Below are 26,173 nucleotides of genomic sequence, written 5' to 3'. Positions count from 1 at the left end.
GGTTGTGCTTTGGTTTTTGGTTTGCTTCCATCTCTTAACAGGCAGTGTCTGGTCTGGGTCTCTGTCACTGCATTGTTTGCTGCTGTCGTGATTTCCTTTATTTTTAGAAAGTTCTCATCCATCCATCCATCCATCCATCCAAGGGGACCGCAACATCTTTATAATAAAGTCCATTTAAGCCTTGGCCAGCAGACGCGGAGAAGTGAGCGTCCCTTCGCGGGCACCGAAGCTCCAGGTGTGCCAGCTGCGGATCTCCGAGCCCGTCCCCCCCCCCCCGCACCCCAAGGCTCACGTGCTCCAGCAGCCGCGCGCGCTCGCGAAGGAGGGTCGCGCTGTACACGCGCAGCGCGAGTCGCCGAAGTAGCGGTGTCCTCGTCGCACAGGTTCACACCCAGAAAGCGGATCTTTCTGGAGCGCCGACCGTTTGGAGCGGAACTCCCTCCTTTACACACACACACACACACACACACACACACACCTCACAGAGTCGGCATAGCTGCAGAGATGGAGGCAATAATCATGATCACGCTCTGACTGCCGTACCCTGTTCCCACAGCCGGGGATGAATAAAGGCACCAAATCGGGAGCCGAGACACTGGTGAGTTTGAATCCCATTTTCTCCGTGATTTTGAAGAGGTTGCGAACCTACAACCTAACGGTGCCTTGCGATGCGGAATCACTGTGCCGGTGACTGGGGCTGGTGACGGACTGCTGGGGAAACGCAGAGCATCCCGCGCTCGCTCGGTCGCTCCGGTCGCTCGGTCGGTCCGCTCTCCCCCGGCCGTTCTGTGTCTCCGGTCCGACGCCGAGGCGCTACTGGGGCTCCGCTATACGATCGCTGTTAAACGTGTCTCCTTGGACGCTGGTTCGCGCTCCCGTTCTGCGCGTCGGCTCGGTGAAAGTTGAAGAGCGGCAGGAACAATGAATGTGGTACACGATGAACGTGACATGATTGGATCCTGAGTGATTCCTGGGGCGAACGGCGACATCATCATTTATGCCTTTGCAGCCCTCGGGGAGTGTTGAGCAAAGCCGAAATGAAATTGCGACGCGTCTTTCCGCGTCTCTCTCTGCTCAAGAAGCCTAAAAGTTCTTACACACGCCCACAGTTTGGTGCACCGAGAACCTTGCCCATCTTCTTGTTCAATATAAATGCTTTGCTTGTTTTTATTGATGAGTCCGCTGCTGAACTGAACTCACTGCTCCGGACTCTTTTAGTTTTGCTCAGGCTACCATGGTAAAAAAAAAACACAGCGCTCCCGTTAATTCCCAGTATAATAACTGCTGAGGCCGACGGCGCTTCTCTCGCTCCTGTATGAATACGTGAGATAATATCTATCAAGTTGTGCTCGGCATCGGAAGAAGCCCAGAAGCGAGCAGAATTAGGCGAGGAATTTTATGACTTGGGGTGCGAGTGTATGATTTATGCGCTCGCCAGCGCTCCGTGTGTGTAAACGTTCCCGTTCGCTTCGTTTTATTTTTACACTAATTTAACAGTGCTCCCTACTAGTATTTGGTTTTTGGTCCCACAGCTCGATTGTTTCCCCGATTATGTCCAGACCAACAGCGCAGACTCATTCATTGATATTTTGCGAGGGATTGTATTTGAAGAGCATCAACACTGCGGGCGTTGCTAAGTGTGTGACGTCAGCGTGTGACGTCACGGCAGCTTTTGCGCGTCTAAATTTTTAAAAACTCAAAGAGTTTTTCCTCCAACGCAAAGGCATGAAAGTAGATTTCATTAACCGGATTTGTTCCTCTCATATTTTATATGAATATATATAATATTATATATATGAATGATATATTTGATCATCATATGATATGTAATATGAGGAGAACATATATATACTGTATATATATATATATATCTACATGTGTATATATATATAAAGAAAGTATGCTGTTGTTAATAATATTGTTTTTACATTTTAGTCATAACTAATTCTTTACCCTCTAGGGGGTGCAGTAACGCAATGGGTTGGACCAGGTCCTGCTCTCCAGTAGGTCTGGGGTTCGAGTCCCACTTGGGGTGCCTTGCGATGGACTGGCGTCCCATCCTGGGTGTGTCCCCCTCCGGCCTTACGCCGTGTGTTGCCGGGTAGGCTCTGGTTCACCGCGACCCCCTATGGGACAAGCGGTTCAGAAAATGTGTGTGTGTGTAATTCTTCACCCATTTCATGAAATTTAAAATCGTCACAGATTTTACTTTGTCAGTGTTTATTTAGCTAAAAACAAGTCAATGTGCAGAAGCCAAGTGTAAAAAGTGAAGTCTGTTGCAGTGTCTTGCAAAGCCCATATGTCACCAGCAATAAGTGGAAGTGTGAGCTTTTCACTGCTTTGTACCTTGCTTCACTGTCTTGTACCTCGGCTGAGCGGTTCCAGTCCACTCCTCCTAATAGAACTGCTTCAACTCAGTGATGTTGGCCACCAGGTGGCGTAGTGGTCAGTGTCATCTCCTTGCACTTGAAAATTCTGGTACAGATCCCAACTTCTGCAGTAGTGCTCTTGATCAAGGGATACCCTGAATTGATACTGCAGTAAAAACCGGTAAATTATTGTCAGTTGCTTTAGAGAAAAGCATCAGCTAAATGAATGAACAATAATGTCTGAGGGTATTTGTTTATCCATAGTTCTCTTAAGAGCATCTCATTGGGGTTTAAGGTCTGGGCTTTGACTTGAAAATGCCGAGCTTTTCTCAGCCTTTCACTCATTTATTTACTGCTGTGTTTGGGATCATTGTCCTGCTGCACACTGCACTTTTTCACTTTCTCGTGGGGGTCAAAAGGGTGTCCCGTCTGCGTGATCGTTCACTTCCAGAACCGACACAGCGGTCATTATGCAGCAGACAAAGGCTGGTGGAAATTTCTGCCAAAATGCAAAAGGGTTGGGGATGATTTGGTTTTGCGCTGAATACACCTGTGAATAGACGAGGCACCGCTTCTGAACCGCCGCCCCGTGTTTCTGCACAGCTCCGCAGAGTTCACTGGGCCGAAGGTCACTCGCACCTCTGTGCCCTGGGTTCTAAACCCTGCTGATGTAACACACTGTGCTCTGACAATGGGTCTACTGTGGGATAGGGTGCCCGCTCCGAGTTCTTCACGCCATGCGGCACAGTTATTTTTAATGGCTCTCATGTGTGCTGATAACAGTAGTTCAGTAATTCTGGAAGAGGAGTTGCCGTGTTGTACTGCTCGCTGCTGTCGGCTGCTGTGATGTGCTCAGTAACACGGGTTTATATGCGGTTTTAGACTTAAGGTACCGGTGCACCATGGCCCCTGGATATGGTTCAGGTATGTTATTTTGCTTCTGAAGCTGCCATATCAGCCTAGTGCCAAAAAACACATGTGGTGGATTGAAGCAGCTGGAAATATATTTACCTGGATTTACCGTCAGCGGTATCAAGGTCGTTCTCCTTGAGTCCTCGGGTGTCCGGCTGCTCGTCAGTTATTTTTCTCGCTTTGCGGGCAAAGGGCTCCTGGGCATTTCCCCAGATTAGTGTGTGTTGTTACTGTGATGTTACACTGGATGCGACTTTGATTTTCATCTGTGGTGTTGCTATGATCATTTTAACTGCAATATCCTTAACTGTTCATTATGATGTGAAATATCTGTAAACATTCTGATTTCACAGGTGCCTTTTCACTATGCTATGAAGCTGTGAAAGGACATGTATTTCAAGATGCTGAAACAGGATTGTAATCATATCTCCATATCCAGTTCTGATTACACATTTTACATTTATTTGCTTAGCAGACACTTTTCTCCAAAGCAACTTACAACAGATACTATGTAGTATTAGTAGCCCACACACCTTATTCACCATGGTGACTTACACCACTAGATACATTACTTACAATGGGTCACTCATCCATACATCAGTGAAACACACTCTCTCTGTGTCACTCACACACTACGGGGAAACCTGAACAGCATGTCTTTGGACTGTGGGAGGAAACCAGAGCACCCAGAGGAAACCCACACAGACACAGGGAGAACATGTAAATGCCACACAGACTGAGCGGGGATCAAACCCCACATTCTCTTGCACCACCCAGGCGCTGTGAGGCAGCAGCGCTACTCGCTGTGCCACCGTGCCACCCACACCTTCACATCACTGGAGTAATATGTGTGGGGGTTTATTCTATCGTATATTTATAACATTTATTTAGTTTATTTTTATTATAGTTACTATTTTTTTTTTTGAAAATTCAGGAAAATATATCAAGAAAATAGCAATATTTTGATGAACTAGACTGTCTGGTCATTCCAACATCCAGACACCCATGATGAACATGTGAGTTCTTTAGAAAGGTATCTCATTTAGCACCATCTGCAGGTGTGGAAATCAGAGCAGCAGCTGTGGAAATCAGCTGAGCAGTTCCTTTTTATATCCAGTCTAGACTGTGGTCCGGACTCAAACCGGGGATGGGACTAGCGGTGCGTTTCCCAGAGTCGGACTTCCAGCGAAGGCATGGTGGATCAGCAGCACAGTGTGTTCCCCATCACTCTGTCTCTCGCATGCGGCCATCCAGCTCCATGCCCCGGCCACCCACCGCAGATACCTCAATCAAATACCGTTCCTTTGGGTTTAATCATATCACCTTCACAGGTGGTCAATGTGACGCCGGTGCGTGCCGATCCTCCGTGAACACATCATCGGCGGAAGCAACGCGTATACTGTGTCATTAACCTCCTGTGTTCATTATCCTTGCCAATTTCATGCCATTAAAACTCTTTTGCTAATCATATTTCCAGCACAACCTTTAGAGTAGACCCATGGCGCAATGGTGAAATATGCTCTTTTTGACCGCTGTACAATTTATATTTCAATAAATTTCACTATGAACGCACACTCTGCAGATTTAACTGTTAATATGCGTTACTAATGCATTATTATTATTATCATTATACTAATGAATATTTTAAATGCATTTTTATTACCGAGTCATCTGCTGGACTGAATCCAGTCTGGAGTTGCTCAGGTTAAGATGCTCAAAAATACTTTCACTGCAATTAATTGACGTTTCTATCATTAATTCCTAATGTGATAACTCCTGATGCTGATGCTTCTGTCAGTCCTGTATGAATATCTGAGATTTATCTATGAAGTTGTACTTAGCATGTCAAGACATCGATAGAAACCATGCAGTATAAGGTGAGGAAGCTGTATATATTGCATTTCATGAAAAATGGGTACACTATAATTTTCATGCACCCTTCAACGCTCCTGTGTGTCAAACTTTCACGTCCTGTTCATTTTACAGTAATTTACGGTGCTCTGTACGTCTTTTTGGTCAGACAGTTCAATCATTCTCCCCAGGATTTCGAGACCAAAATCACAGACTCACTCATTCATATTTTGGAGGGATGATATTTATATTCCTGGCAGCGGCATGCATCCCCGTGATGTGCTTCCATGACTTCCCAGGATGTTTCGTGGAATGTGGCACAAATAAACACTACACGTGCTCATACTTTCCTCTTTTCGCCCTGCCAGCTTCTTTGGACAGGTGATATATTATTGCTATAGTTAGCTGAGCAAAAGTGCACAGAAAGGATTTTATGCAACTATCAAAACAAGTCCAGCTGTCATGTTCTTCATTTCCATTGCCACCTATGGTTTTCATTCCTGTGCTGTAAATGGATTGGTTTATGATATACAGTATGTTCTGCAAATAATACATCATTAAAACACTGTGTAATGTTTTCTAGAAAGTGGGCATACTGTGACCCATGGGGGACACATCAATAATTATGAATTTTGACAAATATGATTTGGAGCATTGGTGCTCAGTTTTACACTTTATGCTATTTTCATTCTCAGAGCAACAACACGGCTTGGTAGCTGCATAATGAATCGTGGGAGCAGTTCTTTATTTCCTTTTCACAGGTGGTAAATGTACCGTATTAGCTTATTGCAGTGATTTGCAGTTGTTTTGCTCTGATGATTCTTCTGCATCACATGACTGTACTGCAATATGGATGTGTGAGAAGGGTTTGTGCTGGCTCGAATTATTGTGGATATATATATATATATATATATACAGAATATATACTATATATTCCTTAGTGATCATGCCCCCTTGTGAATTAAATTACACCATTAATCCTGGGAATAAGAAAGTCCTGTTAGGACCTTCATATCTGGAAAGTTTATCATGACTCTTGATTGTACATTTTAGTCACATACATAAATGATCTGGTCACGAGACTGCTGTTGCCACGCTTAGCAACGTATGAGTGACAGTTGGTTTCAGTAGCGTTACAGAGAGGTGATGCAATACTGTCTGATGCTGGAAATTTCCGCTACTGTACGGAGGGGAAGCGTTTGTTTCTTAGGCAAAAAATCTGTCCCTCTTCATCTCGCAGTGGATGCACAAACTAGATAAAATCGTGGAAGGACACAGGCCTCAGTTATTATGATGAAAAGGAGAGCACGCAGAAGGGAATGCTAAATGTAGGGGTGAAAATGCTGGCTTTTTCGGAAAGGAAGGCTCTTAACTTTAGCAGATCTAAAACCAACCGGCCGTTTCATAAATGTGACTCCAGAATCACCTGTAACCCAGCAACACAGGGCGCAGGGCTGGAGGGGGAGGGGACACACCCAGGACGGGACGCCAGTCTGTCGCAAGGCACCCCAAGCGGGATTTGAACCCCAGACCCACGGGAGAGCAGGACGAGGTCCAGCCCCCCACCTGTAACCAAGATACCATTCATTTCTAATACACATACACACTGTATTACATTCGTATATACACCTAACTACCATACATTGTATTTCCAGATCATCTTAGCAAGAGGGTTAAGGTATCATTTTGCACTTTTTTAACACAAAACGACTAGTACACACACACACACACACATTTTCAGAACCGCTTGTCCCTTACGGGGTCACGGGGAACCAGAACCTACCCAGCAACACAGGGCATAAGGCCAGAGGGGGAGGGGACACACCCAGGACGGGACGCCAGTCCGCCACAAGGCACCCCAAGCGGGACTCGAACCCCAGACCCACCGGAGAGCAGGACTGCGGTCCAACCCACTGCGCCACCGCACCCCCAAAACGACTAGTAACTTTCTTGAAAAATAATTGCAATGTTGTAAGTCGCTTAACACGGTACACTGCCCCGAGGAAAAGTGTCACCTAAATGAAAAAAAAATGTGAAATGAAAAATCCCATTATATAAAGAATGTAACATAGGAATTACTTCATAAGAAAGTGTTAGTGATGAATGTAATATGTTGGATGTTTAAGATGAACAAACTTGTGCTGTACAGAACTACCCCTTTACCTCGAAGGATATGTTTTGTACAAAATATTTATGAGAGAGAGAGAAAAATGTTAATTTTCCTGAAAATAGAAACCAAAGGCGGTAACTGCTCTTGCAGACTCAAACCCCCGTACTGCTGGTAGGGGGCTCGGTGACCTGCGGCTGGGTTGAGGAGATGGAGATGTTGGAGAAGCGAGCATATCCCGCTGGCTGACAGCCAAAGTCACACCTCAGATGAGCTCCTGAGGCTGTTTTAACTCCACAGGACACGGGATCGAGCGGCTGTCTCTGCAGGTTTTTCCACAGCTCCCATCCCCGTGTCCCCTTGTAGTAGCTGACAGCTCTTTGCTTCCAGCCTAGTGGGAAGGGACCCAGCAAGATACCGTCGGTTCAACTCCTTTACACTTCTGTTTTAAATGTTAGACGTTTCACACGTACACCTTTAAATGAAAGTAGCAGCTTGGAAAGGGTTTCTGGGGGCAGCAGCTGCTCTTGGGGTTACAGCTGTGGTCGCTGTACTCAGAGGACCCAGGTTTGAACCCCACCTCCTGCTGTAGCACCCTTCATCGAGGTTCTCACCCTGAACTGATACAGTAAAAGTTACCCAGCTGAGTAATGAATGGGTAAATCACGGTAAGCAGCTCAAGGCTCTTAAAAAGTCCTTTTCTAAAAAAAGTGTTAGCAAAAAAAAAAAATTTAATATATTCCTGAAGGTTTGATGTAATTACACGTATGGGGTTATTATCAAAGCCTTTAGGGATTTTTTTCCCTTTAATTCTCTTGCATAGGCAATGACTTTTTGATGGCACATTTTGTTATGTCCAGGCTCCATTCATTTATTACTGGAACTGACAAAAGCATAGGATCAAATTTAGAGTGAGGCTGAAAAAAAAGAGAAATTTGGAAAGGGGGTAGGTACTTTTTTACAGCAGTGCGTACACTGGGAAGATTTCTCATTGTTTTCATTTTTTTTTGTATTATGTTTGTGAACACAATAGACGCTCTTAACTGTAGCACCATTCAGGCAGAAGTGTGTGCTGTACGTTATGTGTTTCCTGTTAGAGTGAGGGGTCAGGGTGACAGAAGACCAGTGTTGTTTTTTTTTCCATCTGTAAATTAGTTCAGTAATACCTCTATTATGTCAGACTGTTCATTTCAGCTACGTTGAACCTCGACCCTTAACTGGAGAAATGGGAGCAAAAATGATGACATAATGTACTTTGTGCCTAATGGAATAAAGCCAAAAACTGTAAAGTAAATGCAATGAAAGTTGTTAATTGAGTCCTTAAAAGCGGTTCTCTTTAAAACTATTTTCCGTGCCATGGCATTTTACTTATAAGTATAGCATTTTTTTTCTGCAAGGTGTTATTTTTGTCGGGGGGCATGGTGGCGCAGCGGGTTTGACCGGGTTTTGCTCTCCGCCGAGTCTGAGGTTCAAGTCCCGCTTGGGGTGCCTTGTGATGGACTGGCGTCCTGTCCTGGGTGTGTCCCAACACCCTGTGCTACTGGGTTAGGCTCCAGCTCGCCGCAATCCTGCTTGGGACAAGCGGTTTCAGTCACTGTTATTTTATGAGATGTGACAGTTGTGAATGTCACACAGTCACAGAAGTACGGGGATTATCCTTCAAACTTACTCTGCCTTGCGCTCTGTGCCTCCAGGGTAGGCTCTGGATCACTGTGGGCCTGCACTAGATTTAGCAGTTCTTGATAAATTATTGATAATATCAGAATGTTGACCTTATATTGCAGCTCTGGGTTGAGTTCTTAACCAATCTGGTAATATTCTGGGAGGTGTAAAGGGTGGGAACATGGCATCACAGCCTTGGGGTATAAATAGCTATTTGTTTCTTAACTCTGTACTTTTCTGGGATTGTGTTCCCTGAAAGCACGGTTTATGGTGGATCACATTCTTTTCCCTGTTGGCCCCTCCCATCCCATTCGATGTGACGGCTCTAACCACTACGCTCCCTGCTGCTATTCTAGTCAAAATGCTCGAGAAACCTTCACATTCTGCGGGCCCCAATGGTGGCAGAGCCTCCTCCTCCCTCCACCTCGCACCATGCGTAGTGAGGCCCCTCTCTAGGCCCCTCATGGGCTGCATAAATATTTCAGAGCCACTGCAGAAGAAGACATGTGCTGCATCATCAACGCATGTGCTGGAATGCTCTGTGGGGGGTGGGGGTTCGAGTTCGGCAATCACAGATAACCGGAGATTACTGCCCGAGAGCTGTTTGTAGGAGACAGCACCGAGCTGGGGGCAATCTCGATGGCTCAGGAGCCAGCAGGTGGTGTGGTGTGGTGGTCAGTGCTCCCACCTCCCACTCCAAGGATGCAAATTCCACCTTCTGCTGTAATGCCCTTGAGCGAGGTAGTTGCCCTAAAATGATGCAGTAAAAATTACCTGCTGCATAAATGGAGTAAAGCATTGCAACTGCTTTAAGATGGTAATGTGCTATAGAGCTGACATGAAACAATAGTAATAATAGTCAGGGTGCATGAGCTGCAGTGAGGCCTCCGCCATGAGATAATCAGGCGTCGTGTTTTCTGAAACAGGAGCAGCCAGTCGGAAGGAAGCACAAAGGCAGCATCAATGCTAAAAAACGAACAAACGAACAAGTTAACTATGTTTCGTGCAGGGAGAAATAAGGACTAATGATGCCCTTTGACATCTGATTTAAAAAAAAAAGAAAAAAAAAATCCAATTTCATAGCAAGATATTTTAGCGGAGCAGTTCAGGTTGAGGACACTACCGTTATCTAGGTTGTGATCTAGCAGTCTTCAGGTAACAAATCTCTGTCCTGAACTACCAGTTACACAGTCACCTACAGGGCAGTAACAGAGTCCCTGCTGCAGTGCTTGGCTCCAATTATAAAATAACAAGAAACTGAATCGATTACATTTTTAATGTGCTGTAAATGCTGTCGGGGGGTGTGGTGGTGCAGCGGGCTTGGCCAGGTCCCGCTCTCTGGCGGGTCTGGGGTTTGAGTCCCGCTTGGGGTTCCTTGTGGCAGACTGGCGTCCTGTCCTGGGCGCGTCCCCTGTGCCGCCGGGTCAAGCTCCGGCTCGCCGCAACCCCACCTGGGACAAGCGGTTTCGGCCAGTGTGTGTGTGTGTGTGTGTGTGTGTGTGTGTGTGTGTGTAAATGCTGTGGCAAAATCTGCTTAAGTCATGGACAAAAAATCGAAATACAAAATGCTTGTGTGCTAATGTAAAATATTCGCAGTTATTCCCAGCACATAGCATACTTATGCATAATATTACTGTATTCAGTGCTGCTTGAAAGTATGTAAATCCTACAGGGATCATCATTATTCTTATATAAAAATAAACTAAAGTTATAAAAGTTGTATCTTAAATCCTAAACTTATAAACTGAACAAACGACTATGGTTGACACACCTGGTTCTACTTATTTGGTTTAACCAATAACTTAGGGTTCACTTATTTTTGCACCTGCGCTACTTCTGTGTTTCTTCACTACACACATAATTTCCTCTAAAGCAATATATGGAATTGATCATTACACACCTGTTATGTCAGATGGGAAAGACTTGTTCTTATTAAATAACCATTTCATGGTAAAAGTAAGGGACACAAGAGCTTCACATACTTTTAAGCACCACTGTATCATCCCAGCAGGGTCCTCTGATGTAGAGACTGACTATAGTTTCCTAGTGTTAGAACAGGTGAAGCAGTAGGGATGATGAATAAAAGTGCACTGAAGTTACTTAGGGGGGTGCAGTGGTGCAGTGGGTTTGCCCGGGTCCTGCTCTTCAATGGGTCTGAGGTTCGAGTCCCGCTTGGGGCGCCTTGCAGTGGACTGGCATCCTGTCCTGGGTGTGTCCCCCCTCTCTCTCCAGCCTTATGCCCTGTGTTGATGGGTTAGGCTCTGGCTCCCTGCATAGGACAAGTGGTTTCAGACAGTGTGTATGAAGTTACTTATAACTGTTTATCCATTTATTCCACAGGATTATTCAGGGTAAATACCTTGATCAAAGATACAAAAGCAGGAGGGGGGAATTCAAGCCTGGGTCCTTCAAGAGCGTGGCGGCCCTGTTAACCAGTGCGCCACCTACTGCCCTCTTGGCTTAGAACAGCTCCCGAATATCTTTAGCCAGTTAAATACTGAAAGGGGACATCTTTGGGACTTGAACAGCACAGTTGGTTCGCTACCCAGAAACAACCCCTAATGCCCCGCAGCCTCCAGATCTGGGAACAGCATCTCAGCGAACATCAGCTGTGGACTTTTAAGCGACTGGAGCCTTGTGGTTATTTTAACGACCTGTCTTCCTCCAGCATGGTATCAACAAATCAAATTGCGCATTTCCCCGGGCACCTCGGAGTTCCTGGTTTCCAGCGGTAAAATGTTCCGTGTGGATGCACATTGCCCAGGCACAGCGCTCACACGCTCCTCCTGTTACAAGGCGGTTAATGCACTGCAGCGGTTCGCTATCCTGAGCAGTGCTGCACGGACGAATGATGCCGGGTTATGACAGAACACCTTTACTTTCGCGTCCATTGGCTCCATTCCACACTGTCTCCATACTGCTGGCGCCCACTGCTCAGCATGTTCTTTTAATTTACATTTTCGCATTCATTAAATGTGCACAGGCACAAATGTGAAGTTACTGGAATTGCTTCCCATGTAGCATTGTGTTTTCTTTACTCAAGGCCCCGTGTGTTTTCAAAACACATCTTTTAACCAGCGTGTTAAACTGCAAACCACTAGGGGGCGTAGTGGTTAGAAAGAACCCAAGTTCAGATCCGCTTCCCTCTGCTGTACCCTTGGTCAGTGGGCTTATCCTGAACTTCCCCAGGAATAATCACTTGGGTGTGTAAATGAGTAAATCACTGCAAATTACTTTAAAGATTAGTGTCAGATGAACAAATAACGGTAAAGTTATTAATAAACGTGGTCTTAACATACTTATCCACAAGTGCTCTAATATGGTCAGCTTTTTGTTGCAAGAACACCGACCTGACCTGTGACCTGTTGTATCATTGTTTTGTAGTAAGCATGTCTTCCTCCTCTTCTCTTCTAGTGAATCCATGACCCCAGAATTTCAACATTACAACTTCAGGATGCCGAATATAGGGTTCCAAAACCTGCCCCTCAATATCTACATTGTCGTCTTTGGAACAGCCATATTTGTCTTCATCCTCAGCCTCCTCTTCTGCTGCTACCTAATTCGGTAAGGGAGGATGATCATAACCTCAGCAGTGTTCCACGTTGTTTCACGTGGTCTTTTGTTTAACCGTTATTGGGAAAGTTACCGTACACTGCTACCTCAACTTGCAAACATAGTTGGGACTGGAAGTCTGTTCGTACTTTGATTTGTTCATAACTCCAAAGTCACTTTTAGCACAAAATCACAATCATTAACAGCTACATAATGAAGATGTCCCTCCATTTATTCACAGGTCGGGTTCTGCAAAACCCTCAGATAACTGTCTAGTCTGCTGTATCTTTGAGTTGCAGTGTCAATTCTCGTTCAACTTCTGCACCTATTTCTCATAATTTTCTTGAATAAAACAAACGTATAACTCATGAAACTCATCCAGCCTTTAAAATAGGCCTTTACCAAAGTTTTTTCTTGTTTTGTCTTTAATGTAATTTTGTTTCGTTAAAAATAAAAAAATACAACCCTGGAAGTAATAAGGGCTTCAGTGCTACAGATAATAAAAAAAACACAGACTGTTAAGTAACGTAATGGATAAGCCTTTATGCAGCTACTTGTTGATGTAAATGTTTGTTACAATTTGTTGTGATGACATTGTCAATTAATGGATAGTTTTATGCAGCTACTCGTGTGATGTACATTGGTTCATGTAGTGGAAAGTAACAAACTAACTGCACTTCAGAATCAAGCATCTGCATGTAAGTGTCACTTTCTGCTAATCTAATGTACGCATTGCATTTTCTATGAGATGTACATCGCTTTGCCCAAAAGTGTCTGCTAAATGAATACAGGCGGTGCCCGATTTACGATGGTTCGACTTATGATTTTTTTTTTACTTCACCATGGTGACCTGGCGATAGACATTCAGTAGAAACCGTACTTCGAATTTAGATTTTTTTCCCGGACAAGCGACATGCGGTGCGATACTCTCTCACGATACTGGACAGCAACAGCGATCCGCATGTCCCATTCTGCCACACAGAGGTGTGTATTAGGTGCATTAAATGCATTTTCGACTTACGATATTTTCAACTTATGATGGGTTTCGCGGAACGTAACCCCATCATAAATCGGGGACCACCTGTAAATGTTACTGTAATGTAACATGTTTTTCAACTCTTCAGAGTTACAATTATATTGAAAATGTTGCTCTGCATTTTCAAGATACAACTAATGAATTATTATCATATTTTCATTCTGAAAAACCTCTCAACTTTTCTCATCTATTGTGCTTCAGGTTACGTCATCAGGCTCACAAGGAACTATATGCATACAAACAGGTAAGTACAGTAATGGCCGTGTATTTGTAAATATTTAGTAAATCCATTTCAAATTTAATACTGTGATGAGCATGCATATAAATTGCTTATATTGACATACAGTCAAAAGTTATCCCTTCTTATCCTTTAGGTTATACAGAAGGAAAAAGTAAAAGAGCTAAACTTACATGAGGTAAGTATGGTAATATAAAGTACATGTGCACATGCACAGCAGGAATACTGCATCCCATATATGCACTTATACATAGGGCTTTTCAGTGACAGATCTTGTTTTGTGAGGTTATTACCATATTTACTCCTAACACATCATGTCATTTCCAACTGGTTCCTCCTCGCCTTTGTTCAAAGTAACCTAAAATGTCAGGATTATACAAAAATTGTTTTAAAAATTTCTGGCCTTTTGCATTTTTTGATTTAGCAGACTCTTCTCTCAAAAGTGAAGTACAATATAGAGGAAAGAAGGGCATTTCACAACAGATGAGTTACAGATACAGAAAATGATGGAAATGTTTATAGAAATTAGAGAGGTGATCCTGACAAAGGGTGTGCTGCAAGTTTATGAAGAAGTTAGGAGATCAGGAAAGAAGTGTGTCTGAAATGGATTGGTTTTGAGATCCGTCTAAAATGCGGGAAGGGATTCAGCAGCTCTGGGGGATAGAGGGATCTCATTCCACCACATTGGGGACAAAACCAAGAACCTAAAGTCTACAGTGATTTTGGATCTCTCGTGAGTGGGATTAACACTTTTCTTAGATAAATATCAACTCGTAATAATAATAATAATAATAATAATAATAATATCAACCGTGAAATACTGGGCATTTCTGTATAGTTTAGTTTCTAAGCTGCTGCTAAACTTTTTTCAGCAGTGATTTTTTTACAGTGTTCAGTGACATCTTGATGTCCTTGGCTGTTCAGAAACCAATCCCTCAACCCCCCGTTGCTTGGTTTTCATTTATTCTCCTTTTCAGTCCTTTTGAATCTCTGCTTTGGAGTCTCAGTGGCGAGCGTGAGCCTGTGTTCCTTACAAAGTACTGAGGATGTGGCAAATTTCTGAAACCAGCATCACTGTCACTTAAGAAAGGGCCCAGTGTGTCCTGGGGTGTGTAGCTACTCCCTTTGCTTTACACACCTCACTTTGCATCAACGTACGAAACATTGTTCAGTCTGTTGTTAACACCTGACATATTTGCAATGTTAATCTTTAAAATACAGTAATGTTTCCATAGTGTTACAATAAAATAAACATGCACCAGCACCACTAACCAATGGTGTTAAGGCTTCAGAAAATTCAAATATCACTTTTTTTTTTTGCCCTGGAACTCTGAACAGCATGATGTATATACCATGAACACAGTCTGGCATTGTTCAGACTGTTCTGTGTACTGCTCATTATTCAAGAAACACATGCAACTTGTATAAAGTTCCTGTGTCAGAGCCAGGCAGCTTCTGCCTCTTTGTTTCACAGACTAGAATAAAACGGAAAGGAAGAAGACATGTTGAGTTACAGAGAGGACTGGTCATGTGGAACAGGGACCCGATGTAACGGCGCAGGCCTGTCGACCGCCACCGCAGCACTGCTGCTATGCGACAGCGCTCTGGGAAATGTCATTTACTGGGACTTAGGTCAGGATTTTCTTAAAGGCTGCACTTATGGCACATCACTGGTTTGGGAAGTTTCAAAGCAGTGACTGTAAATCACAGTAAATCAGTCCTCTGGGAATTTTGGAATTGCAGAGCCAGAGCTGCACAGTGAATTTCTGTGGTGAATTTCAGACCAGCGCTCCTGTTTTTGTTATGCCAAAATTGGAAGTGACATTGAATGTGTTGGGAGCTTCGCCAAAATTATGATATGTTATAAATTAAATAGTTTAATAATTTCCGTATTATCACAACACACAGGTTTTTGTGCATGTGATCTATATATATAATATATATATATATAGGGGGGCGCGGTGGGTTGGACCGGGTCCTGCTCTCTCGTGGGTTCGGGGTTCAAGTCCCGCTTGGGGTGCCTTGCGACGGACTGGTGTCCCATCCTGGGTGTGTCCCATCCCTCTCCAGCCTTACACCCTGAGTTGCTGGGTGGGCTCCGGTTCCCCGCGACCCCGTATGGGACAAGCGGTTCAGAAAATGTGTGTGTGTGTGTGTATATATATACACACAGTATGTATATAATGTAACAGACTGCTGTGTACCACACTCCAGGGAAACCCAAATTATGTCCACAGTCTTCTGGAAGTGAGACAGACAATAGTTGTGCTGCAAAAAAGTTTACAATTACAAATTTAAATGTGTTAAATAAATAAACTGCTTGCAATGTGCTCAGTAACAGAATTAGGAATGGCATTTTATTTGTTGTCAATTCCATCAACAGTATTTCAGAATAAACAGGTAAAGGGCACTGACCGTAAGGAAGTTTCTCATGAAAATAAACTTACGTACTAAAGTGGACAGGCATTGCTAAGAAGCCTTAAGGTTGCCCTGTCAATCATTTTTAATGATAGTTAAAGGTTAATTACTGTCATCATCCTCTGTGCTTTGCAAAGGGGCATGGGTCTGCTTTAATTAAGATTAAAAGTCACATTATAAATTGTGGTCAGGTTATGGTTAAAGGTTAATTGCTGACACAATCTCCTCCCTTTTCTTATATACAATTGTGTGATTGAAAAATTACATTTAGAAAGTTCTTCTTCTCATTATGTGCTGCATAGATTCTTAACAGAAAAATCACCTTGAAAGAGGCACCAACTGTGTGTGTTCACAACCGCAGCATAGAAGGTAGTTGTGCTCTCCTGGTACCGTATTTGCTGCTACTCAGAGGTTCTCATGAAGTTCAAACAGATGCTTTAGATTTTTACCATCTTTTGCAGAGGTGATGATGCTCTGGGAGGCTCTTTTTCTCAGAAACATATTGTCTGAAACCACTTGTCCCATGGGGGAGCCAGAGCCTAACCCAGCAACACAGGGCAGAAAGCTGGAGGGGAGGGGACACACCCAGGATGGGACACCAGTCCATCACAAGGCACCCCAAACAGGACTTGAACCCTAGACCCACCAGACAGCAAGACCCAGTCAAACCCACAGAGCCACTGCACCACTGTGCCCCCTGTGCATGCATAAACTAGTTATTTTAACCAACCACTTTTTTTTTAATTTAAAAATATATTTTTGAAGAATACTGTGATGCCTTGGATTTTACTGAACTGAACTGTTTGGTCATTTCAATATCTGGTGACTCAAGGTCAGATATATATAAAAGATCATGTATATCAGATATTTGTATATATACTGTATACATATATACACACACAGAAGATGCTCATCGGTCATGTCCACGCCCGCACCACAGTTGAAAGCACCTGACACCAATCAAGCACCTGACTGAGCGCTCGCCTTTAAAAGACCCTGCTCAGCTCCCGTACACTCGCGGAAACTCGCTGAGATAACCGTCCCGTCTGCACTATAGCCTGATCTTCCTCATCCCTTGCTTCTTGTCTCCATTACCCGGCTTTTGACCCTTCGCTTTGTCCCCCGACCACGTCCATAGATCCTCGCTCTCGCGTCGACCGGCTCTTTACCCGTCCCCGACAACGAGAACTCGCCTGATCCCTTGTTTCCAGACAACCAATCCTGCACTTGGTTCCAGCCGCCCCCGCGTCCTCATTTCCGCGTGACATCATCCTGTTATAATATTACAGAATAATTCAAACATATCTTGCGAATCATATCTGAATTCTAGCAGAAATGAACATTTCAGTGAACAGTCTTCATTTGAGCCCAGCTCAGTTTGTTGTATAGTTTCAACTCCTGTCCCATTATAAAGACATGAATATCTGACAGTTTTGTTTCCCCTCCTCAGATATGTGCGGTTTGCCTGGAGGAGTTCAAGCAGAAGGACGAGCTAGGCGTGTGCCCGTGCAAACACGCCTTTCACAGGAAGTGAGTTATCACACTCCAGAAGACGCGCCACACCCGTCACTCCCGGGCTGGGTGGCTTTGCGAAAAAAAAAAAAATTCAATGGGGTCATTGGTAAACTCCAAATTAGAGTAACCTCCGTCCCCGCCGGGGCGGCGGCTGCGCCCGGTCCTGGCTGGTTGCATGGCCGGCTGAGCGACTTTGGCAGTGTGATTTACACTGTGGCACAAGAAACAAGGCGAACCTTTGTAGGAAGCGGTCTTTGCTGTGGCAGAACAGGGCCTGGGGCCCCTGCTCCCCTCCTGCCCCCAGGAGCATAAACACAGGGCTGTTTATCGGTGCCAGCTTCAGCACTGGCCTGGTTTCACTGCTCCAGAAACAGATTGTGGAATAGGGTGCAAATAGATAGATAGATAGATAGATAGAGAACATTTCAGCTGCAAGAGCCATTCACTGTGTGGATGGATGGATGGATGGATGGATGGATGGATGGATTTAGATTCCATTTAGGTGGGTGTCTTTAATGATCTTGAGTGTAGGAACTTTGAGGCACATGATGTGACCGAGTACTGCATCCTCGAGGAAACGGACCTTTAGAATGAAGACATCAGGCTTGGACAAAAGCTACGCGATCCTTCATTTTCATTTCACTGCCTATACCTCCAGGATACGCTCTGGACCACTGGGGCCCTACACTGGGCCAGTGGTTATTGATGGATGGATGGATGGATGGATGGATATACCATCCAACCCTATATCTGTACACACACAGACACATAGATATGGTGTACAGTACATAGATGAATGACAATAGGATGTTTAGATAGCATTGTTAAGGGATCAATTTCATGCAATAGAGTTTGCTGACAAGGTGACACGAAGGGCCGTTGATACGATCGGCATGCTGAGGGATAGTAGAGAACTCTGTCTGGCAGGCCTGCGACAGGACAGCTCAGCGTATGCGGAGGCCCACGGTGCCAGGAACAGCACAGTCTGTTAGTCAGTAAACAAACGCCGCTTTGCCAAGAGACCCCACCCCCCATCGCCGCCGTACTAAAACCCTCCTGTGGTTCATAAAGAAGAATCCCAGAGACACCGGATGCCTTCCCCCACAGACACCGCATTCATCCTAATTAATCTTTTCTTCTCTGGCAGCACGGTATAACTGACCAGTATTTTGCATCTTGTTGCATCTGCTGACCCACTGAGGAAGGCTTTGTTTGGCCTTGGGTGCGATTCCTGCCGTCTGAGCACAAGGATGCTCACGGGATGCAGTTCTCTAGGTTTAACAGTTTTAAGTAGCGGGATGGGAAGACTTTGTGGGTTCACAGCCCTCTATAAATGCGACAGAGTAATCCCTGCTCGCTTGTGGCTTTTCATTCAATGCAGAATGGAAAATGAATGGGTTCCCAGTATGTACAGTACTAGTTAAAAGTGAGTACGTTTACAATTGATTTATTCATTCTGTACATTCTTTTGTCTAATGTAATATACCACAGACGTGATTTTTGAAGCGCAGTCGGTTTCTCAAGCATCATTGTTTTTGCCGGTAAACATTGAACAAGTAGCCGCATATAGCATTGGTAGGAAATACAGAGGCGATCGTGACGAGCGGTGTGATGTAAGTTCATGGAAAACTTAGGATTCTGAATCTGGAAGTAGTTCTGAAAGATGGCTTTCACATCTGTTTTGAATATTGAAAGGGATCCAGCAGCTCTGAGGAACAGAGGGAGCTCATTCCACCACACTGGAGCCAAATTGAGAATCCATGCTCTTTCGATTTTGAACCCCTTGTGAGCAAGACCACCAAGTGGCAAGAAGTGGACGAGCACAGTGCTCTTGCTAGGGCGTAAGGAGTCATCAGGTCCTGTAGGGTTTGGCGTGCAGATGTGTTGACTCCCCAGTATACTTGTTAGAAACAGCACTTATTATCGTATGGCATTTAGTTAACAAGTCTCATCCCAACATTGATCCCATGTCTTGCTGTCCTCTGTCCAGTTCACCCTGCACAGGCATTGACCTGCTTGACCACTTTTTACTCTTCCTGTGCAGCTACAGAAGTTGTCAGCTATAAGGTACCCGCCACGAACCCTGGTGACCTAACTTCACGAGACATAGAGAGGTTCCCTTACCCAGAATTCCAAGGCTGTCCCTCACACCTGACATACTGTACATTGTACCATAAGCGAGTGCCTTTAAAAGGGAAACTCAGTCTTGTTTATGGGATACACCCTTAAATCGTACTGTGACATAGACCTGGCATCCTGTCCTTAAGAGTGGTTCTGCACTCGGAAGAATGAGTGTTGCTGCCATTCTCGACTGACCCCACACTTCTACCCCCGTGTGTGTTTGTGTGTGTCACTCAGGTGCCTCATCAAGTGGCTGGAGGTGAGGAAGGTGTGTCCCCTGTGCAACACACCCGTCCTGCAGCTGGCACAGCAGCACAGCCCCCCTGAGTCCCAGGGGTCTGCACAGAGGCCCCTGCCTGGGGCAGAGAATGTGGTGTAGCGCCCCCTGCAGGCAAGCCACGGACTCACCTGTATATGGCGCGGTTCTGTAGGATGACGGACGGATATGTCATCGCTTTGTTGTGGTCCGCACAAAGGAAAATTGCCACTTTTCTCTTTCAGTGATAAATATAGTGAGTTTTTCATTATTTTCATGGACAATGAATAATATATATGTTCTTTCACTGGCTAGTCTGAGGCCATCCTGATGGTTTTTCTTTTTTTTTTTTTTTTTTTTAAACCAAAGCACTTTTCCAGGGACACCAGCACAAGACGGATTTAAAAGAAAAGAATAACAGCTGAAACTGAAACTTTTTTACCGAACAAAAAAAAAAAAAAGAATTAAGAAGCACTCATAAATAACCCAGTCCTTGCGTGTGAAAGTCATATTTTCGATAGTGGTTTATTTAAAATGTATTTTATTTTTCATGAATGTGTATATTGAGTTACATTGGTTTATCTGCATTAAAAGGAGGATAAAAATATATTTTTTTTTAATCGGAGGGTGTAATTTAACAAAAGCTCTGAGAAAAATATTTGGTTTTCACAGGTACTAAGGGGGCATGAGGGTGGACACACCATGATCATAATGTCACAGATATGATGTAAAGCTGAAGGAAGCCAAGAAGACTTTGGAACAAGGGGATGCATTTGTTCCAGCCTTCAATCATCTAATGTGAATAACAAAATCGGTCCTCATGCTGCTCTCTCAGCTGCCTTGTCGCTCGGCAAACCAGGGCTCCAAATGGCACTGTGCACATTTATGCTTTAGTATTGTAGCTTCAAGGTCATGAAAAACAAAATTCTATATGAAAAATTCTAAATTGTCATGGCTGGTATATGGTTTCATTTAAAAAGCTAGAGCTGGGTCAAAAAAGCTCTGGAGGTCCCAGGAATTCGTTTCAGCTATGTTTCCATAGCAACTTCTCACTTATAATAATAAAAATCAAGCGATGAGGACAATAAATAAAAGTCACTAAAGACTCTAAAGTTCTGTGTGGATTAGTATGTTTACTTTCATATTTCCTCGCTCGTCTGGCCGCTTGTGCTCCGTTTATATCGTGCAGGAAGTTGGGACTCTGGAGATTTGGGGCTCTCGACAGTGATGGAGTAGCAAGCTTAAAGTACAACTTGTTTCGATTTGTTGATAGAGCAAAAAGAGTGTCCCAAGTGAACGTCCATGAAAATGGTCATTTAACGTTTTTGCCAGATATTTCAGCTTTTTAAGTCGTTTGCACAATGGGGGAAAAAGAAGGGAAATTAGGGTAATGGCAACTATTATTATTTCTTCTCGGAAAACCTTCGCAAAATGATTTTTTTTTGTGTGTGTTTTGGCAAAAGAAACCAATAAGTCGGTCTGAGTCTGATGCTCAATTAAGACTAAGGTCTACGGTAAGGAAAACAGGTATTTCATAACACCTAACTGTAGCTCCCAGCCTGTCCATGTTCCTACTACATCTTTTTTATGCTATGCAATAAACAATAAGTATCTGAGTCTCTATGTCTGTTTTTGATAGTGTAACCAGTGTCTTCCTTCCGTTTCTGTAAGTCTGAAAGAGTGAAATTATAATTTTTCAATCAATAATTATTGGTTGGCAGATTTTTTCAAGTGAAGGTTGAATACTGTTCTTTATTGATCCTAAAAATCTTAATTGGGGACTGTGATTATAGACATTATTGATACGCTTTGTTGTCAAAACATCTTTTGTGATTTCTCTGGCTCAGAAAATAACACCAAGAATATGTGCATTATTTTGAGCATTAATATTAGATCTTTCTAGGAATAAAATATGGAGCAATAATGCATAATCATATCCAGACCTCAAGTTAAATAGCGTTTATTTATAAGTAGCCGAGAGGATATTTTAATGTTTCTCAGAGGAATTGCATCTTCGGGACAGTACAGTTCAAGACTGCTCAGCAAGGCAGTGCAGTGAAGCCTCATGCAACAAGTCGCTTGTGTGGAGGTGGAGGGAGACCACAAGGCCACACCGGCTGTCTCTTTTTCACACACACACACACACATACACCATGTGACGATCAGCCAGACGGCAGTCCTGCTGGGGCCACTGGTCAGCAGATTATGGTTTTTCTGGACCTTTCATTTGGCTTTATTCAGCCCTCCCTTTCTCTCCCCTGCCATTCGTGTCAGCCGTTTTCTGGAAAGTACATAGGAACATGCTGTGTGTTGCGTTTCAGTCAAGCAGAGGTGTGTCTGTATGTGTGTATGAGTGTCTTTGTGTGGATCCAAGGGGTAAAAAGTGATTTAAAGTTCCTACCATAATTGCAGCAGTAGTTTTACCTCTGAGGCTGGAAATAAATCACATCTCACTGCGGGTCTGGTCCGTGCTTATTAATTATAACCCATTCTTAACCAGGTCTTCTATTTTTCACCTACTGTCTGAAATACTCTATTTTTGAATACATGAGCTATGGAGTTTGCAGAGTTAAGAACTGTAAAGCCAATAGTTTATTGTTATTATTTTGCATTATTTTCCTGGGTTATTTTGTACTTGTAATTATTAATAAAAGAGAATTAAAACATCATACTGATTTTTTGATTTTCCACCAAATTCGATCATGATCATATTTTCAATTGCTTTTTTCTCATATTCAGTAATATTTCTGCGTATGGCATTTTAAAATTAACAGAAATTAGACCTTCTGCAGCTCTATATTTTTAAGAAATATTTACTATAGTTAGAGCCATTAACTTTTTTTTTTTTTTGCATTTATTTCCATTTTTTTCGTAGTTCCAGGTACAGGAAATGTTGCACGTGTCTGATAATATAATAAATGTTCAGGTTTAGAAACATTAGATTTAGTAAATATTTGTGTTTCTTTGCTAATGTCTTGGGTATTGTTTAGCATATCTCAGTTCAGTCATATTTATACTCTGCATGCTGAATTAATGTTAACTAGTCCAAATGAATCATTCAGTTTGCAAGAATCTTGGCCCAAGGCTACAAAGAAATAAGTATTAACATTAATCACATGATTTTCAAGAGCTTTTGGCTTGAGCTTAAAACAAAAATAACTAAAGGGCCATCTGGGTTGTGACACCATGTACGAGATTTATTAGCATGCCTGTAGGACCTCGGGAGGAGAATTTTGAAGCGCAAAGACCGGGCTTCTCTCTGCTGGGCTTCTCTGGGGGCAGCAGGTGGTGTACTGTTTGAAGATGCTGTGCTCCACTCAAAGGATCCCAGTTCAAATCCCACTTCCTGCTGTAATACATTTAACCAAGGTAGTGACACTGAACCCCTCTGCTAAAAACTCAAAAGCTGCATGAACGAACAAATAAGTGTAAGCAGCTGAACACTGTAAACCGCTTTGCAGGAAAGCTCCAGTTAGATAAATAAAAGAACATGAGTGATCATAAAAATAAAGGGAATGTCACTCCTTGAATGCTTCCCATACTGCAGCTGTCTGGGGATGGCAGGAGGGTTGATATAAACTTATTTTGCCTGTACTGTGGACGTCCGTTGTGGCTGTGTTGGTGTGGGAATCAAGGTGGAGGCCTTACGGTTGAACATCAGAAGTAAAACCTGTTCCTTTTTAGGCTTCAAGTTGTCACACCCTGTTCAGCCCCTATTTCGCAAGTGACTTTCTCTTCTAAGGTGAGCACTTGAATTTTGTGTAAAGCTAGGGAAAAGTGGTCCAGAGACTTCTAAGTTGATGATTCGTGCATATGGAGCATAGACAAGAAATGTTGCGGGGCAGGAGATTTTCATCTGACGGAGAGGGGAAAAATCTACGGCTTCCGCCTTGAAGATGACATCAAAAAATCACTTCGGCACATATTTGAGAAGTTTTTTGGAGCGTGGCAAGAGGAGTCTTTAGTGTGACGGCAGGTGCTTTGCATGTAAAAGGTTCTCAAACCCAAGGAACCCTCAGGGGTAGAATGACAAGTCGAGTCTGAGACATTGTCAGTCGAGCCACACATCCAAAGCAGGGCAGCCTGAGAGCCTCTCAGAGCAGGACATATAGACTCATTGACCTCTCGAGCTGCAAAATAATGTTTTTCTTCAACGTTATAGCAGTTACATCCTAGATGTTACACTGAGCGTCAGGGAAGCCCCTGATTCCTGGTGTGAAAGCGAAGGGGAAGAGGGCAACATGTTTATGTCATGGAGATGACATCTGCAGAAGTGAAACTCTAGAACCAAAACATGAGATGCTTTTTGTTTCACTAACAATTTATTTTAGTCCTTTAGTTGCATGTGAGGTCTTTCTCAAACACTGTGAGGTAGCGGAGGTTTTTCCATTTGTATTTGCGCATTCATATCGAATCGGGCTTTCAAATCAGCTGACAAAATGGAACGTGTAAAGATCCATTTTTCAAACTCCATTTCCACTGGCCAGTCCTGATTGATTACGACCGATTTTTGATTCATAGTAAAGTTTGTATCCCTTCTCTGCTTCGTGACTCTCTACTTCCTCAGTCAACAAACTGCAATAACAATATAAGGAAATCAAAAATATTTATCAGCTATAATGAAGTGCCAAAGCATAAATCCTGGCCTTCTTACTGACCGGTGCGATTTCCTTTGTTTACTTTGTTCATGAGAATTTCATTTACGGAATGTCTAGACTTGAATGCTCTCACTAGATGTGTTTGTTTTAAATCTGCTTGTTTTCTTAGACAGACAAAAACCCAATTTCTGGAGTTTCCCAGTATTTCTCTGTGGTCAACATGATGTGTTACAGGGAATTCACAAGAGTCACATGGCGCACTTGTAGACACATGATTCCTACTGGTTCCCAGCATATTCACAGGGATATTTCCCTCAATTCAGGGGGAGTGTTTCTTTTTTTTTTTTTTTTTTTTTGCTTTTTCTTTAAGCCAAACATTTGGAAATCCCCAGAGATTGTGAAAAAAATTCAATCTGTCCTGTTAATTTAGTGGACAAATATGGTTCCGTTTAATTACAAAGACTGAAGAGTTGCTGCTGCTACGAAAGGGACACAAGATAGTGTTAGTGATTAGAGCTGCCTTCTTTGGAACCAAAGGTTGCAGGTTTGATCCCCACCTCTAGCTGTAGGACACTTGAGCAAGGTACTTACCATAAATTGCGCCAGTAAAATTACTCTACTCTATAAATACTGTAATTGTAACCGTAACACTGTAAGTCACTTTGGAGAAATGCATCAATTGAACACACACAGTGGCTGAAACCACTTGTCCCAAGTGGTGAGCCAGAGCCTAACCCTGCAACACAAGGTGCAAGGCTGGAGGGGGAGGGGACACACCCAGGATGGTGTGCCAGTCCATTGCAAGGCACCCTAAGTGGGACTTGAACACCAGACCTGTCAGAGAGTAGGTTCCTGCCAAATGCGCTGTGTCACTGCACCCCTGTTATCAGCTGAATAAATAAATGTAAAAGAGTGAAGAGGGTTGTGCAGGTTTGGAAGGACTTGTATTTCTCATTCCACTGACAAATGTCTGTGCTGTGGAAGGGAGGTGAGAGTTCACCCCAGAAGATGATAGACCTAGAACTGCAGCAACTGACTTGAACTCCTGCAGAACCTCCTGCCAAGTCAGGAAAAGGCTGTCCCCCTGCACAGTTTATATTCAAACTTAGCAGCCCTGAGGGCTGCCAGGAACATCGTCCCAGGCTTTCACGAAAATCCTTACATGGTTACGTTCTTCAACACAAAGATAGTAAAGACTAGTAGCACCATTTACGAGAGTCTATAGAACTGTCTGGATGAAGAATAAAAGTATCAGTTCAACGGGTTATCTCTGGACAGCAGGAGGCGCAGGGGTTAGTGCTGTTTTCATGCACTTGAAGGACCTGGGCTCAAATCCCACCCTTCCTGTAGTACCCTTAAACAAGGCAGTAGCTTGAATTGACACAGCAAAAAATTACCCAGCTGAATAAAGGGGTAAATCAGTTTAAGTAAATTAAGTAGCTGTTGGAGACAAACGTCACTTAAATGAAAATAAATGCTTGACTTCCATGTCAGAGAAATGTTACGTGGGAAGCGATTGGGTGGAAAGCAGTTTTAAT

General features: G+C 43.5%; 1 protein-coding gene across 3 annotated transcripts; it reads left to right on the top strand.

The window, feature by feature from the left end:
- Positions 1-374: 374 nt before the first annotated feature.
- Positions 375-20,723, top strand: LOC108926086 (RING finger protein 24). Of its 3 annotated transcripts, none has more exons than XR_001965453.2 (7): positions 375-598; positions 12,316-12,465; positions 13,691-13,733; positions 13,864-13,905; positions 17,596-17,675; positions 20,019-20,293; positions 20,710-20,723. XR_001965453.2 is itself a non-coding variant. In XM_018738561.2 (6 exons), the coding sequence occupies exons 2-6, from the start codon at positions 12,323-12,325 to the stop codon at positions 20,158-20,160; spliced, it is 450 nt and encodes a 149-aa protein (XP_018594077.2). In that variant the 5' UTR covers positions 375-598; positions 12,316-12,322; the 3' UTR covers positions 20,161-20,646. The 3 variants fall into 3 exon arrangements, 1 of the variants encoding a protein (XP_018594077.2); XR_001965452.2 differs by lacking the exon at positions 20,710-20,723 and adding an exon at positions 20,407-20,429; XM_018738561.2 differs by lacking the exon at positions 20,710-20,723 and having other exon boundaries at positions 20,019-20,646.
- Positions 20,724-26,173: the final 5,450 nt, after the last annotated feature.

The sequence above is a fragment of the Scleropages formosus genome, chromosome 3, assembly GCF_900964775.1.
Source record: "Scleropages formosus chromosome 3, fSclFor1.1, whole genome shotgun sequence".
NCBI classification, from domain to species: Eukaryota; Metazoa; Chordata; class Actinopteri; order Osteoglossiformes; family Osteoglossidae; genus Scleropages; species Scleropages formosus.
Note: the sequence above shows the minus strand (reverse complement) of the source record. Positions and strands in the feature narration are given on the sequence as shown.

Bases quoted from the DNA above. Each gene is read 5' to 3' on its own strand.
- LOC108926086 (XM_018738561.2), top strand. From the start codon at position 12,323: ATGACCCCAGAATTTCAACATTACAACTTCAGGATGCCGAATATAGGG. The intron at 13,734-13,863 runs GTAAGTACAGTA...CTTATCCTTTAG, and splicing joins AACTATATGCATACAAACAG to GTTATACAGAAGGAAAAAGT. The intron at 13,906-17,595 runs GTAAGTATGGTA...TCCCCTCCTCAG, and splicing joins AAGAGCTAAACTTACATGAG to ATATGTGCGGTTTGCCTGGA.